Source organism: Lipophrys pholis, assembly GCF_963383615.2.
Source record: "Lipophrys pholis genome assembly, chromosome: 8".
NCBI classification, from domain to species: Eukaryota; Metazoa; Chordata; class Actinopteri; order Blenniiformes; family Blenniidae; genus Lipophrys; species Lipophrys pholis.
Genome location: NC_137630.1, coordinates 21789390 through 21804412, shown reverse-complemented (window position 1 = coordinate 21804412; position 15023 = coordinate 21789390). Strand labels below are relative to the sequence as shown.

Sequence of the window (15023 nt, the reverse complement as noted above, 5' to 3'; positions counted from 1 at the left end):
TACATAAATTCATACTCACTCACGATTGGTCAATAGCACCTCGAGCCGCGGTGTTCCATTGGCTGATTTACCAGGAGACTTGTTGTTCTGAACAGGAAGTCGTCTTCGTTCTCTCTCCGGAAAGAAAAGCCGACTGCAGCGGCGGCGTGTTGGTGTGGCTCCGGTTTACTCGGTCGATACGGTTGGACTAATGGAGGATACGTTGAAACTTTTCATCGCTGTCGGGCTCAGTGAGCAGAAAGCGAAAGAAACTCTGAAAAATGAAGCGCTTAGTTCTGCTCTGAAAGAAGCTATAACTCAGGTACAAACATAGCTACTGCCTATACCAGCAGAAATATGACTGACAGTTTTACAGCTCAGTTATTTGTTCCATATTTAGGGTTTATACATGTACATGTGAACTAACCTGCAGACATGCTAGGAACCTGTGATTTTAGTTTTCATATCATACTTTTCTATGTCTGCCCTGTCCTGTGGGGCTGCCCACTGTTGTTTTATTTCTGACACAGCACTGATTAAACAAATGATTTTGTGTGTGTTTTCGTTGGTTTCCACAGGCTCAGCGTGTCCACGGAGAATGTGGAGTGGACAAAGCCATGGGTGTGCTCCTGTACAGTCTGACGTCTCGTCTCAGAGACCCCAAACGCCTGGTCTTCCTCTCAGACTGCATTGCTCAACGCAAGATCTGCACAGAGCTGCAGCTGGCAGGTGATAATACTGGGTTACAGAAACTGTGCTCATGCACGAAATGCAAGCACATCAAATTCACTTAAAATATTCAGTCCTGTTTATGGGGACAGAAAAATGCATTTCATTGTGCTTCATTTTGCAGTCGCTCACACCTGCACAAGATACCCTCACCAAATGTACCCAGTAGAAAAGAAGCAACAACAAATAGTAGAAAATGCTAGATCATTAGTTATCAGGATAAAATGAATGCTCACTACCCGCAACTCATCAATTTAATCATATTGCAGCCAGTCTATGAAAGTCAACTATTTGTTTTTATGCCACCATGGATTCATCCAAACTTTGTTTTAAGCAAAGTATTTGTTACTGTGACTTTCATTTCTGACAAAAAAGACCAAAAGTGAAACTAAAATCGAGGTTATTGTAATCTTGTGCGGACTGTAATTATTTAGCTTTTTCTTGGCATGCTCCCACTCTGGGTTTGAAATTAAAAAAAGGTTTTCCTTCTCTCCCCCCTGTATCTGACCTATTGTTATATGCAGCTGCTTTGGACTTTGTGAAAAGTCACCCTCAAGACCCCATCAACCAGAAGGAGTTTGAGGACGCTTGTGGAGTCGGTGTCGTTATTACCCCGGAACAGATTGAGGATGCAGTTAGTGCGCTCGTTTCTCTTTTTACAAGCTTTACTGGTTAAAATGTTTTGAGTGACGGTGGAATGTCGTTCAGGTCGAGTCTGTGATGAAGAAGCACAAGGAGCAGCTGCTGAAGGAGAGGTACCACTTCAACATGGGCCTGTTAATGGGTATGAGCTCACACCTGTTTGACTGACTGTAACTGCAGCCACAGAAATCTGTTGAGTAAACCGCGTCTCTCACTGAGCTGTTTGTTTGTTTGTTTGTAGCTGAGGCACGCTCTGCTCTCAGGTGGGCTGATGGAAAAGTGATCAAAAATGAGGTGGACATGCAGGTATGTTTGGAAAAAGAACGTAGAATATTCTTAGTAGCATGTGTGACGTCACAAGTTGGATTTTATTTTGCATCCGATTTGTTAGTTCTTGCCGCATAAGGACAATAATAACCTTGTTCTTTAAGGTTCTGCACCTTTTGGGACCTAAAACAGAAGCAGACCTGGAAAAGAAGGCTAAAGTAAGTCGGCACAATTCAAAGAAACAGTTCATTTGTATTGATTTGTTCTCATAATTCTTTTTCTTTGTGTCTTTATATCGGCATTTTGCCAGTTAGAAAATAAGAAACCTTTTTCAAAGCCAATTTTATGGTTTTCTTATCTTTTTGTTTGGACCATATTTTAGTGACCTTTTTCCACTACTGTCCAGCTTCATTATTTACTCTACTGTGAAAGTATTGATGATTTTATTGATAACTGTACCATACGCAAGTGCACATGAATAAATAAAAAGCCAGAATTTTAACTTGATCTTTGTCCTGAATTCCATCATCTTACAGCCACAGAAAGTGAAAGCTGTGGAAAATGAACTGAAGGTGAAAAAAGAAGTGGCAGTGAACGGTAAGCTACAAAACATTGACTGAGTCATTGTGCTTGTTTGAACTGCTTCTTAAGTTTGTTCATTGTTGTGTAGGAAATGTAAACTCAGTGGAGGGAAAGTCATTAATGGAGCAGCTCAAAGGAGAATCTTTGAGATTCCATAAACCAGGTGAGAAGGAAAAATAGCAACGGATATAAAATGGTAATTTCATTGAAATACTCCACTTAATCTTGATGTTAACTTTTTAATTTCAATTCCTTTCATCATGCAGGAGAAAATTTCACAACTGAGGGTTATGTGGTTACACCAAATACAATGAACCTGCTCACTAAGCACCTGGAAATCACTGGTGGACAGGTGAGAACCTTTGCATATGTGACTTGAACTTTTAGAAAGAAAATGACTTGAGGTTTATGGCCTTCACAGATTTGTTTATCTGAATTTTAGATTCGTACACGTTTTCCTCCTGAGCCCAATGGTATTCTTCACATTGGACATGCGAAAGCCATCAACTTCAACTTCGGGTATGCAAAGGTAAGTTGTTGTTTTTTTTAACCCATGTCATTATGTAAACTGGTCAAACATCTCGTGTGGAGCTATTTTAAAATTTGTCTTTTTGGGTCTAGGCAAACAATGGCATTTGTTTCCTGAGGTATGATGACACAAACCCAGAGAAAGAAGAAGAAAAATACTTCACTGCCATTAAGGATATGGTGGAATGGCTGGGTGAGACCAATAAACATCTTTCTGACTGACTGAAAGTTTTGTGAAGCGCACGGCTCTTCTTCCACGAGTGTAGTTTTCTTATCAGTCTGTCTCTATTCCAAAGGCTACAAACCTTATGCTGTCACACACGCTTCTGACAACTTTCAGCAACTTTACACCCTCGCTGTGGACCTCATTCGCAGGTGAGTGAGGATGTTCACTTTGTACATGTTCATGAAAGTGCACATGTGTTGTGTAATAGTGTTTTTGGTTGTTTTTCTGTGACTTCCTCCAGGGGCCATGCATACGTGTGCCACCAGAAGGGTGAAGAGCTGAAGGGCCATAATGCTCCTCCTTCCCCATGGAGAGACAGACCCACTGAAGAGTCTCTGGTGCTGTTCGAAAGGATGAAGAAGGGCCTGTTCGCTGAGGGAGAGGCCACACTCAGGATGAAGATGGTCATGGAGGATGGGAAGATGGACCCTGTAGCGTACCGAATTAAATACACGCCGCATCATCGGACTGGAGACGAATGGTGTGAAAGCCTCAATTGTTCTCATCAAACCACATTGTCTCAAAACAGGTTTTGTATAACTGGGATTGGCTGCTCTGCTTTGTGTAGGTGCATCTACCCCACTTACGACTACACCCACTGTCTGTGTGACTCCATTGAAAACATCACACATTCATTGTGCACCAAAGAATTCCAGGCCAGGTAGCTGTTGTCTCTTATTCCGTATTATCCCAGCCTCGTTTAAAGGTTGCTGCAGGCCGACATTTTGAAAGTGTTGTTAATGTTTGCGTTGCAGACGATCATCATATTACTGGCTGTGTAATGCTGTGGACATTTACTGCCCGGTGCAGTGGGAATATGGGCGCTTGAACCTCACCTACACTGTTGTCTCCAAAAGGAAAATCATCAAACTGGTTGAGACTGGTGTTGTCAGGTAAAATGAATGAGAAAAGTGGAGTGTTTAAAAGTAGATGGTGATTCGTTTGTGGAGTATTAAGTTTCATTCAACCATCACCACCGAATAGCACATTTGATATTCTAAGGTTAATTATTATTTTATTATGGTGCTTTAAAGCCACATTGAAATGAATGGCAGGTTAAATTGTACATTGTTCTTGGGTTAGACAGCAACAGTTATTCAACAAGTTATTCAGAGAACACGGGAAACCTTTTCTAAAAGTATAACATGACAACATATTTTTAACCACAGAAGTAAGTTAAGTAATTGTTCAAAGCCATCCTCAATATCCATACTTGCATACCACACTTATCCCGTTCAAGGTTGTGGGACGTTCGAGATCCTCAATATAGTTAATATTATTATTCATTTCCATTTGTAAGTGAACAAACAAAGTGGAGTGGTACCATCAGAATTAAAATCCAGAACTAAATATAGACTTGAAAAAGAGCGAGTTGCCCTTTATGTAGATGTTTTGTTATAGATGCAGCTGGTGTTTGTTTCAGTAACTGATAATCTGATGAACAAAGTCAATTATACTCCACTGAAAATACCTTTTGCAGTTTAAGTCTACTTAACTATACCAATAGTTCCAAATTGCCTGCAGCAGATGAATAATTCAACCTAAATCATCTTGCATTTGAAGAGGATTTTTTTAAAATTAAGAAGTATATTTAAACATGGATTCGATATAAACTTTTGTGAGTTGACGTGCAGCACTTTGTGTCTCCAGAGACTGGGACGATCCCAGACTCTTCACTCTCACTGCACTGAGGAGGAGGGGCTTCCCACCAGAGGCAATCAACAACTTTTGTGCACGAGTATGTAGAAAAGATGAACCTCCGAAATAGGCGAACAACTTTTTGTCGTAAACATCTGGTTTGTAGTAATCTGTCGGACCTCTTCCAGGTGGGTGTCACAGTGTCTCAGACGACAACAGAGCCACATCTGCTGGAGTCGTGTGTGAGGGACGTGCTGAATGACGCAGCTCCTCGAGCCATGGCCGTGCTGGAGCCGCTCAAAGTCACGATAACAAACCTTCCTGACAACTTCAAGGTTTGTCCTTTACTCCCCAGCACTCGGATTCCACTCATCAAACAGCTCTCTGATAATCCATTTTAAATGTCCCATTATGTTCCTTTGTCTCTCAGTTAGACGTTCGAGTACCAAACTTCCCTGCCGCCGAGTCTAAAGGCAGCCACACGGTTCCATTTACACGCTCGATCTTCATTGAGCAGAGCGACTTCAGAGAGGTTAGTGAGGAAAATGACCACAAACAAATCTAGACCATTTCACACTGTAGTTTCTCTTTTGGATGGTGTAGAGAAAATCCTTATGGACTCGTCCGATATTGCAGGTGATGGAGAAAGGCTACAAGCGTCTGACAGGAGAACAGCCTGTAGGCCTGAGGCATGCTGGATATGTCATCTCTGTGCAGAAGGTCATCAAGGTAAGTGCCTAAATCTGTGATTCTGAAACTGGTACATGGAATTTATATTCAAAATACGTATATAAGTAATAACTCTCGCTAATGGGTTTAGCCTCCGTTACTGTATGTTCATGTCGGCCATGATGGTGGGACTTAGAGAGTCTATCTCAGGTGGTAGACACGGAAGTTTGAGGTCTCCTGGCCTAAACTGTTTCATTCTTAAGATCTTGAATGAATACACAATCTAAAGAGAAAACTTCTCACTCTTTGGTCTTTTGTCTCTTTATTACTCGTTTGGGAAAATGTTACAATCATTTTAAAGTCTGAAAAAAGGTTATGAACCTGATTTTTGTTTTGGGAGTTTGCATGTTCCTCCTGTGCATGCGTAGGTTTTATCTAGGAACTCTGGGTTCCTCCCACAGTCCAGAAATGTGTGTGAGGTTTAATCTGTGACTCTTAAACGTCCCTGTAGGTGTAAATGTGAGTGTGTTTGTGTGTTCAAGTTGGATGAAACGGTCTCAGAGTTGGATGGATGAAGTCTTGATTACAGTCTGGTTCATGTGTTTCTCAGGACTCTCAGGGTAAAGTGATTGAACTGGAGGTGACTTGCTGCAGCTCCGAGACGGCAGAAAGGCCCAAGGCCTTCATCCACTGGGTCAGCCAGCCTTTGGTGTGTGAAGTGCGTCTCTATGACAGACTGTAAGTAACAATTTTCATCGAGCACTCGTCACTGTTTATAAAGAGAGGTCATTTAACCAAAACTTGTGTTTGTAGCTTCCTGCACAAAAACCCAGAGGATTCATCTGAGGTTCCCAAAGGCTTCTTGAGTGACATTAACCCTGTGAGTTTCTCTGGAAAATTTCAGTAGAAGGCGTCCTTGAATGAACTCAAAGGGTGATGTGTTGTTGTTTTTTTTTGTCACTTAGGATTCCCTGCAGGTGATCAGCAGTGCCTTAGTGGACACCTCAGTGAGGGGAGCTAAAGTTCTTGACAAGTTCCAGTTTGAGAGAGTTGGTTACTTCTCTTTGGACCCTGACAGCACTGCAGATAAAGTACTGACACGACAGTTCCTTTCCAAATCAATTTCAAAATGTTTAAAGTGTTAAAAACATAATTACGAACTCAATGTTGTTGTTTTTTTATATAATTGCAGCTGGTCTTCAACCGAACAGTCACCCTCAAAGAAGATCCTGGGAAGATGTGATGGAGTTGAGATCAAGTTGCGCGTTCTGCTTCCCACGAGCCTTCAGAAACATGTCCAAAATGTTTGGATCATTCACTGTGCAACATCAGCAAAGCCACAGATGGAGACTGAGCCAACTGTGATACTGTAATATTTGTCTGTTTCGGTCATTTTTCCGCAAGAGAATTGGAACAGAATCAATCACTGCACCATCTATTTGACCGTTCTCAGTCACGAGTGGCTCTTGGTTCCTCCACTTTGTTGAATGTATGCAACTTTGATTGTTCAACAAAGACCTCCTGTGTAAATTTTATATTTGCTCAAAGCTGGTGTTTCACAGTAGAGATAGTCTTTAAGGCCAAATATGACTTTCTTACAGAAGCAGTGAGTCACTGCCAAACCACCATGTTTTTTTTTAAAGACTCTTGAGAAGTTCAGGTCTCCTTTTAACAGGATGAATAAATACTATTAAAACAGCCGATTGTCTTTGTTTAAGGGGATTGTGTGATCTTAACAGCTATGCAATCTGGAGCACATGCTCCGGTTAGGACCACTCAGGGCAGACGTAATAACTAGCCAACTTGAACCAGAGCAGTTGTGGATTGTCCATAGCCTACAACATGATTGAACTCAAGGATGCTCATGAAAGTCCTTTGTACTAAATTCTCTATGGGTCTTAGGTTGATGATCAACTTTGCTGTTGTTTGACTTGATGTGAGACTGTATTTTCTGGACACCTGGGTGAAGAGAGGCAAAGCTTCATTTACCCGTCACTCTCCACCTTCGGTCATGACCAAAGGAACGAGACTGCAGATACAAGAGGCTGAAATGGATTTCTTCCGCTGGGGGGGGTGGTCATCGCTCTTCGTGACAGTGAGGAGTTCAATCACACAGAAGAGACTCAAACTGCTGCTCCTCCACATTGAGAGGTGCCAGTTGAGGTGGTTCATCTGATTAGGGTGCCCTTAGTCGCCTTGTATTAGAGGTTTACTGGGCACACTCGACTGGAAGGCGTCCCAGAGGTGGGCCCAGGGCTTGCTGGAGAGAATATGTCTGGCTTGGTCTAGGAATGACTTGGGGGTCCCCCCAGAATGGTTGGAGGACAGAGATCTCTGAGTGTTTCCACTCTTGATACTGCCACCACGACTCCGTAAGGACTAAGCAGGAAAGAAGATGGATGAATTGCAAAAGAACAACTTTTGCAAAATGTCTTCGCCCGTGCCCATATTCAGCTGAGATCAATTCGTGTTCTGCAACCCTGAGATGGGGAAACTAGTATGGAAAGATGAATGAATAGATATTTCTGTTTATCAAATAAAAAATCTAATCGAAAAACAAAATTGGCTTCTTACCACATACACGTATGCATGTATATGATAGATGGTGCAATTAAATGTTCATGCATAGTTTTAAGTTTCAAAAGACACGCAAATGTTTTGACGACGCATTGACCACGCTGAAGCGTGTCCGTGAGAATTAACCCTCAACTGTCCGGCGCTTCCTGAGCTCCACCCAAACATTCGGCGCATCTCTGCGGGACGACCTTAAAAGATTCAGAAGCCAGTGAACCACTAGGAGCTGCTGTCTGGTATAACTGCGTTTTAAGGTGGACTGATATCTACCGGATCCGGTCTGCCGCTTAACTTCTGCGCGTCGCCTTTAACAGACCACCACGCATGACTCAGTTCTCGCGATATCACCCGACTGAAATCCCGCGACAACACGGCGGCGTTACAAACCGCCTGCTCATTGGTCTGCGGGTGCTGTTGTAAGATGGCGCCCAGTGAAATATGAGTGGTCGTGAAGGAAAAAAAAAATACAGCTTGTCATCTAACGACAACCACAAGAATTAACGAATAAACCGGCCTCGGGCAACAGCAACGTGTATTTTCTAACGTGCACGTTGGAAAAGGAGCGCCGTTTGGTGGATAGTGAAGCGGTTCAGACCTCGGCCCGGTTGAGGAAGAGAGGTAGCTAACGCGCCTGCTAACATTAGCCTGCTAGCCTCAGAGAAAACAAAAATGCAGTCGTAACGACACCGATCTGTTACCCCACCCGATACTGTTATCTGTAAAGTCGACACCTGTCAGGAAGCTTGCCGGTAACCCCGCGGGGACACATCAACCCGTTGTGACGTGCCGGCACACATCACCGTGGTTCTGGATTTTATTTGCAAACAACACGCGGCTAGTTAGCGGCTAACACTAGCTTGTTGTGTAATCAGCTTCTTTGAAGAAATGACACCACCCGAGCTTTAATCGTTTGATTGTTGTCGACAAGATGCTTGTTGTCAATATGTAGAGGCTGCCATTGCTGCTTTGACTACTGGATCACATTTGGAAAGTGACCGCGCTTTTGTCCCAGCTCGTTTACACTCAGCAGAATTAACCCTTTCCTATTACTACCCCTGTGATGCCCCGTGTCAGAAAGCTGGAGGTCCATTTGTAGACAGCCTTAAGCTTGAAGTCATATCAGCCCAGTTACATTTTTATACATTATAATTAACCATTTAGGCCATAGATTTTTAAAAGGGCTGCTTTATTTTAATCACAAGCTTGAATAACAAAATAATAATCTGCTCCTGTTCTCAACTGTTCCTCTATTACAGACAAGGACACACAATAACAATGAACAACTCCTTGGATGGTACCGGCTCCTATGAGGAGCTGGTGAGACAGAAAGCTCGGAGCATCCCGCAGCACCGCATGAAGGAGTTCCTGGAGTCGCTGGCCAGCAAAGGTCCAGACGCCCTGCAGGAGTTCAGTCAGCAGAGTGGAGACACCACAACCACCACCACCACCATGGTTTACCAACAGGAAGCTAACTGCATCTACACAGACAGCACAGAGGTGGCGGGGTCTTTGTTGGAGTTGGCCTGTCCGGTAAATCATCTACTGAATCATTGAAAAGTTTGTGATCGCAGGCAACCCCTCTCTGACAGGCTTGTCATCTCACACAGGTCCAGGTCCAGGTCCAACCGCAGCAACAACAGATTCAGGAGTCTACGCCCCAGCAGCAGACTGTACAACAGGAGCAACAGATAGTGCAGGTCTGTTAATCAGTTTGTTATTTTCTTCTGTTAGTGATTTATTTGCAGATTCTTTCATTGGATTTCCTTAGAAATGTATTATTATCTAACAGTTCCAAGCAAAGTTTTTAGCTATCTGCCTAGAAACAATATTTTTTACATTTAGTATTTATGCTGCAAAGCATAGATAATAATGTTTTTAAATAGTGGGGTTGTTTGGGATTGATAACTAAACAAGTTGATACATTACTATATTGAAGACTCCACTCAAATGTGCACTTCAGTTCATGTGTTGTGGATGTATTTTGGTTTTCATTGTTGTGATGAAAAAATTGTTGTTGGAGATTGATGGGAAAATGTTTGGTCTTCCTTTTGGCAAAGAGCTGGTGTGTTGCCAGGAGTGAAAGTTTTCACTATTATGATATAACGTAAAAAGTTTTTTTTAAACGACAAAAGGGGGTGTTGACTCAGTACTCTAATGTCTGTTTCTAGGTGCAGATTCAGGGTCAGCAGCAAGGTCAAATGCTGGGTCAGGTTCTCCAAGTGCCCTCTGGCTCCCATCAACAACTGCAAGGTGTGACGACTGCACAGCTTATTCAGCCCGGAGAACTTACAGAAGAGCAACATCAACAGGTAAACACACAACCGACCACATGTCAGATCGAACCATATGCTTTGTTTGAACAAGCCAATATTTTTCTAACTACTTCGCTTTTTCCTGTGTGTTGTAGCTTCAAGCCCAGTTGGTGGCAGCTGTTGCCGGTGGACAGCAGATCCAGATCCAGACTGTGGGGGCGCTCTCTCCCACACAGGGGCAGGACAGTGCAGAGAGAAGAGTGATGGGAACTGCTGTTACTACTGCCCAGGGAGCAGGTGTTCTCCAACCCGCCAAGAAGCGCAAGGTGGACATGCCTATCACAGTGTCCTACGCTCTGCCCGGCCAGCAGGTTGCTACAGTGCTGGCTATCCCTCAGGGACAAGGCCAGCAGCAAAGTTACGTATCCCTGCGGCCAGATCTTCTAACCGTGGACAGTTCCCACCTTTACAGTGCTACAGGCACTATCACCAGTCCCACGGGGGAGACCTGGACCATCCCCGTGTACTCTGCGCCCGCAGGGTCTGGAGGTCGTGAGCAGGTCACGCATATTGCCATTCCACAGGAGGCTTACGGAACAGTGCAGGTGGCTGGAGCAAACACTACAACAATGACCACCATGCCAACACAAGTTACTCTGGAAAACGACAAGCTGAAAAACATTGTTAGTCAGAGTCAGACTGCACAAGCTGTTTCAAGCATAACAAGTTCGGGAGGAATGGGGGGTCATGAAGAAGTGGTGCACACGCTGGCCGCTAACACCCTGTTCCCTGCCCAGCTGATGAATGGAAACATCCACATCCCTGTAGCGGTGCAGGGCTACTCCAATGCCACACAGTCTCTTATCTGGGACCCGCAGCAGCAGGTGCTGCACACTCAGGGACTGACAGGCCAGGAAGCACAGCAGCTGCAGGTAATGACTGCTGTTCACCTCTGTTGGAGTTGAGACAGATTGTCTGAGGTAATAGATTTTTGTGTGTGTCGTGTCTGCAGGGGCAAACAATAGTTGAGGTAGATGGCCAAGGCCAGCAGCAGGTGCAGGTGCAGGAGTTGCTGCTTCCTGCCACTCTGAAGCCAGAAGAGGGCCTAGAAGTGTTTCGGCTCTGGGCTCAGCGGAAAAATGCCGAAATGGACAAATCAGAAACAAATAAACTTGCTCCTATTGGCCGTAAGTTTGCTAATATATTGTTTAAAAGGATGGATGGGCATTTGTGTCTGATGTGTGTTGTGTTCTTCTGTTAGTTTGTTTTCCCTGTCAGCGCAGTCACTGATTTCTGGTTATTTGTTTTAGGACGTCAGGTTCTGCGTTTCCAGGAGGACTTGGTGTCCTGTGCAGTGGCTGAACTCTGCGTGGGTCTGTCTTTAATGACAACAGAGGCTCGAGGGCTGGAGGGAGAGTCCTACGAGCCTGACGTTCTCTACTATGTGTTTCTGTGCATACAAAAAGTAAATCCACATGCATCCTCTGATTATTTATGAAATCTGGGGGCAATTTAGCAGCACTAATGGATGTTTTTCTGTTGTCGTCCCACAGTATCTGTTTGATAATGGTCGCGTGGACGACGTGTTCTCAGATCAGTATTACACTCGCTTTGCTCACAGTTTGCACCAGCTCCTTGAATCATGGAGACCAGCTGTTCATCCACTAGGTGAGACCACAACTATATTTAGCATTAGTTTACATTTCTGCTTCTGTTATTATGGTCCCCTCCAAATAAATTCCACAAACCTTTAGGGTTGTGCAGCTCTGCCTCAGTCACGATCGAACCTTGTGTTTATGCGTTCTTAATAATGCAGCTGCATGGCGTAACCTCATATATGTTGATGTGAGCAAAGCTTACACTGGTGCGCAGCGATATGTCATTTTCTTGTACTTGTGTGGTTAAACTATGTCAGTTTATTGTATAATTCACTGAAGCGGCTTTTCCTTGTAGAACTTTAGAATTGGTGGCAGCACGATGACAGATTTCTTTCACTTACTTTACTTTTTTTTGTTTTGGCTCTTCATCTCCGGTTCATCTTGCTTTACAACATGAGTTACTTAACCAAACTGGCTTTATTCCGTCTGCTCACAAATGTAGTTTAATCATAGTTGTGTTTGAAGTGGTCAAACCATCATGTTAGAAAGCTAATCATCCAGGTCATAATCGGCTCCTTCCCTCTCCACCAGGTTACGTTATTCCCAGTCATGTGACGGAGGAGATGCTCTGGGAATGTAAACAGCTGGGAGCTCATTCTCCCTCAACGCTGCTTACAACTCTAATGTTCTTTAACACCAAGTGAGTCTTGTCTGTTCAAATTCACATGCCTCACTGATAATTACAGTTTTGTGTGAGGGGCTGTTTTTCCCTGATCACTACAGTGACCATACATCTGCATGCGTCTTTCCGCAGGTATTTCCACCTGAAAACGGTAGACCAGCACCTAAAAGTGGCCTTTTCGAAGGTGCTGAGACATACTAGGAAGAGTCCCAACAACCCCAAAGACAAGAGCACCAGCATTCGATACCTGAAGTCAAGCGAGAGGTTTATAGGGCAGAAAGGTAATTGCGACTTAGACAAGTAACCAGTACCCCGCATTTAAAGCTTAAAGTAACTGACCGCATGTTCTCTCTGTTTAGTGACTGATGACATGTACTCAGAACAGCTTGAAGATCCAGAAAACCCCCTGAGATGCCCAATCAAACTCTATGATTTCTACCTCTTCAAATGGTAAATATGAAACCTTCAAGACTTTGAGTTAAAGAAACACTAAAACGAGGTAATACTGGAGCATAAGTTCAATACTAAGATGTATTTAAAAAAATAAAAATAAAGGTTATCGGTAACTTTGGCATTTGTAACCAAGGTAAGCGTTATTAATTCATGAGACAAGTTAGAGTTTCTCTTTAGGGATGCAGCTCGCCGTTCTATTGACCGGGAGTGTGGAGTACACATTGCACTCTGTGCCCAAGTGCTGAAATGTGCAGGGACACTGTTGCTAGGCAACTGACTAAAACATGGATGCTATATAACTCTTGGTTCTCTGAATCACGTTTTATTTATTGCCATTCAATGAGTATTAATGCTAATAACGTGTTTGGCCTTCACTGCCTTGCATAAATGTCTGTGTCGCTGACCACGAAGGAGAAATAAATTAAAAGAGAGAAAACCAATGCAAAAGGAGAACATGCAAACTGAACAGTCAGTCCCCGGTCCTACATGGACTCGAGCCACTGGGTATGTACAGCGCTGGATTGAATCATTGAATGGGTGAATGTGATTAACAGCTCAATGCGTTCAAGCAATAGAAAAGTGAATTCCATTTAACCATGAGGCGAGAGTACTAACTGCACCACAGTATGGCCAAAGCTTGAACTGAGTAATTACTGCAGACAAACACAATTCAATTCATTTTAAACCAATCACTTGTTCTTCACCCCTCCTTTTGTTCTAATATTAGTCTTACATGTTTTTTTCCAGGCAGGCTAAAACTGTAATTGATAAATGTAAGTTGAAACCATCCTTACTCTTTTTTTTTCTTTTTTCTTTTTTCTATTTCGTCAGTCCGCAGAGTGCGAAAGGTCGAAATGACACCTTCTACCTGACTCCTGAGCCTGTGGTGGCTCCAAACAGCCCCATCTGGTACTCGACTCAGCCAATCCCTAAAGAGCAGCTGGAGCAGATGCTCTCTCGTATCCTCGTCGTACGCGAAATCCAAGAAGCCATTAACATGTCTGAGAGCGTGCACTAGTGGGACCAGAGGAGAATGGAAAAATGGACTATCCCCTTCATTTCTTTCTGAGTTCACCAAGCCTTTTGATTGCTCATTATGAGTAGTTTTATATATTTTTTCACCCTCTTGTGGTCTTCGAGAGTGGCATGTATATGTTCATATTCCCTGTGTGCCGGCCTACTCCACACAGACTGTACATACGCATACGAACCAGTACAGATCATAATTCTTTCTCACCAAGGCAATCATTCAACAGTAGTGATTTTTGGCCAAAGGATGTCGTGTCTATTCTTTCTATTGGACCTAAAGTCTAATTTAAATGTTATTTTAAAAAGTTTTCAATCCTCACAGATGATCTGGAGCACTTGTTTATTGTCTTTACTGTTTTGATCTGTAATATATTTCTTTTGTTTTCTCTGTGTTATGCTGCTTTTCTTAAACATCCTTCTCTGTGGCCCCCACCCCCCCACCCCCAATCGGCCTTGATCACAGTTCACTCTCACACCGAATACCTCAATGGTATTAAACCCGATCCAAGTAGCCAAACATAGGCTAAATACTAAACTCACAAGAGTCTTCTTTCTTCGTATTCAACTTGTCTGCCTTGAACCGACGGACACTGAACTCTGGAAGAGGCTGGTTTGTTGACTGCTGGGCTGTAGCGCCGCCCATCAAATGAGCTCAGCGACATCAGGTGGCTTCAGGATGCAACGCTGCTGTGAACTTGACAGTACGATGTGGAAGAAGATGTAACGGGGGGAGGATGAGGAGGATGCTCCTTTCTCTCCCAATACAACAACAATAACCCACAAATCACCCGAAGAGGAATATGTTGTATCATACATGTCTATCGGAGGACAGATGGAAAGACTCTACAAAGTGGGTTAGTCCTTAATGTTCTATACTGTATAGTACTCATAGCTCCTTCATGTACTGTAATCCTTCAGTCATCTAAGGAGAATGGCAGTGCCTGTGTGTTTTTGAAACATGACCTTTTTTGTACAGCCACTATACCATGTGTCTGCCTTTCTAGCAAGTCAATTCTGCACATGCATCCTTGAGTACTGATGATAGTCTGCATTGTGTGAAATAGAGATGATGCACAACGATTTTCAAAAAAATAAAATCATTTCACAACACTTAATCAGTAATGGAGGTAAACAAACTGTCTAGTTTCACTTGTTGCTGTAAATAATTCAGAGTG

At 43.3% G+C, this 15023-nt stretch overlaps 2 protein-coding genes across 2 annotated transcripts; both read left to right on the top strand.

Annotated features, from left to right (window-relative positions):
- The first annotated feature begins 117 nt into the window (after positions 1 to 117).
- qars1 (glutaminyl-tRNA synthetase 1) lies at positions 118 to 7812 on the top strand. Its single transcript, XM_080468460.1, has 23 exons — positions 118 to 301; positions 558 to 708; positions 1233 to 1342; positions 1417 to 1492; positions 1592 to 1656; positions 1782 to 1835; positions 2154 to 2214; positions 2288 to 2362; positions 2466 to 2551; positions 2642 to 2728; positions 2821 to 2920; positions 3024 to 3102; positions 3195 to 3434; positions 3522 to 3614; positions 3709 to 3846; positions 4604 to 4691; positions 4780 to 4926; positions 5022 to 5123; positions 5228 to 5320; positions 5871 to 5998; positions 6074 to 6140; positions 6226 to 6351; positions 6453 to 7812. The coding sequence occupies exons 1-23, from the start codon at positions 191 to 193 to the stop codon at positions 6501 to 6503; spliced, it is 2328 nt and encodes a 775-aa protein (XP_080324586.1). The 5' UTR covers positions 118 to 190; the 3' UTR covers positions 6504 to 7812.
- A 418-nt stretch (positions 7813 to 8230) lies between these two features.
- LOC308113295 (transcriptional regulator QRICH1-like) lies at positions 8231 to 14977 on the top strand. Its single transcript, XM_080469467.1, has 12 exons — positions 8231 to 8452; positions 9091 to 9364; positions 9442 to 9531; positions 10003 to 10143; positions 10242 to 11018; positions 11099 to 11273; positions 11397 to 11551; positions 11640 to 11754; positions 12276 to 12384; positions 12499 to 12647; positions 12726 to 12816; positions 13651 to 14977. The coding sequence occupies exons 2-12, from the start codon at positions 9110 to 9112 to the stop codon at positions 13835 to 13837; spliced, it is 2244 nt and encodes a 747-aa protein (XP_080325593.1). The 5' UTR covers positions 8231 to 8452; positions 9091 to 9109; the 3' UTR covers positions 13838 to 14977.
- The last annotated feature ends 46 nt before the right edge of the window (positions 14978 to 15023 follow it).

What these genes read in the sequence shown, in the direction of transcription:
- qars1 (XM_080468460.1), top strand. Translation starts at nt 191, where the DNA reads ATGGAGGATACGTTGAAACTTTTCATCGCTGTCGGGCTCAGTGAGCAG. An exon ending in CAACATGGGCCTGTTAATGG is followed by an intron (nt 1,493 to 1,591) that starts GTATGAGCTCAC and finishes GTTTGTTTGTAG; the next exon opens with CTGAGGCACGCTCTGCTCTC. An exon ending in GGATATGGTGGAATGGCTGG is followed by an intron (nt 2,921 to 3,023) that starts GTGAGACCAATA and finishes TCTATTCCAAAG; the next exon opens with GCTACAAACCTTATGCTGTC.
- LOC308113295 (XM_080469467.1), top strand. Translation starts at nt 9,110, where the DNA reads ATGAACAACTCCTTGGATGGTACCGGCTCCTATGAGGAGCTGGTGAGA. An exon ending in ACCAGCTGTTCATCCACTAG is followed by an intron (nt 11,755 to 12,275) that starts GTGAGACCACAA and finishes CCTCTCCACCAG; the next exon opens with GTTACGTTATTCCCAGTCAT. An exon ending in GAGGTTTATAGGGCAGAAAG is followed by an intron (nt 12,648 to 12,725) that starts GTAATTGCGACT and finishes CTCTCTGTTTAG; the next exon opens with TGACTGATGACATGTACTCA.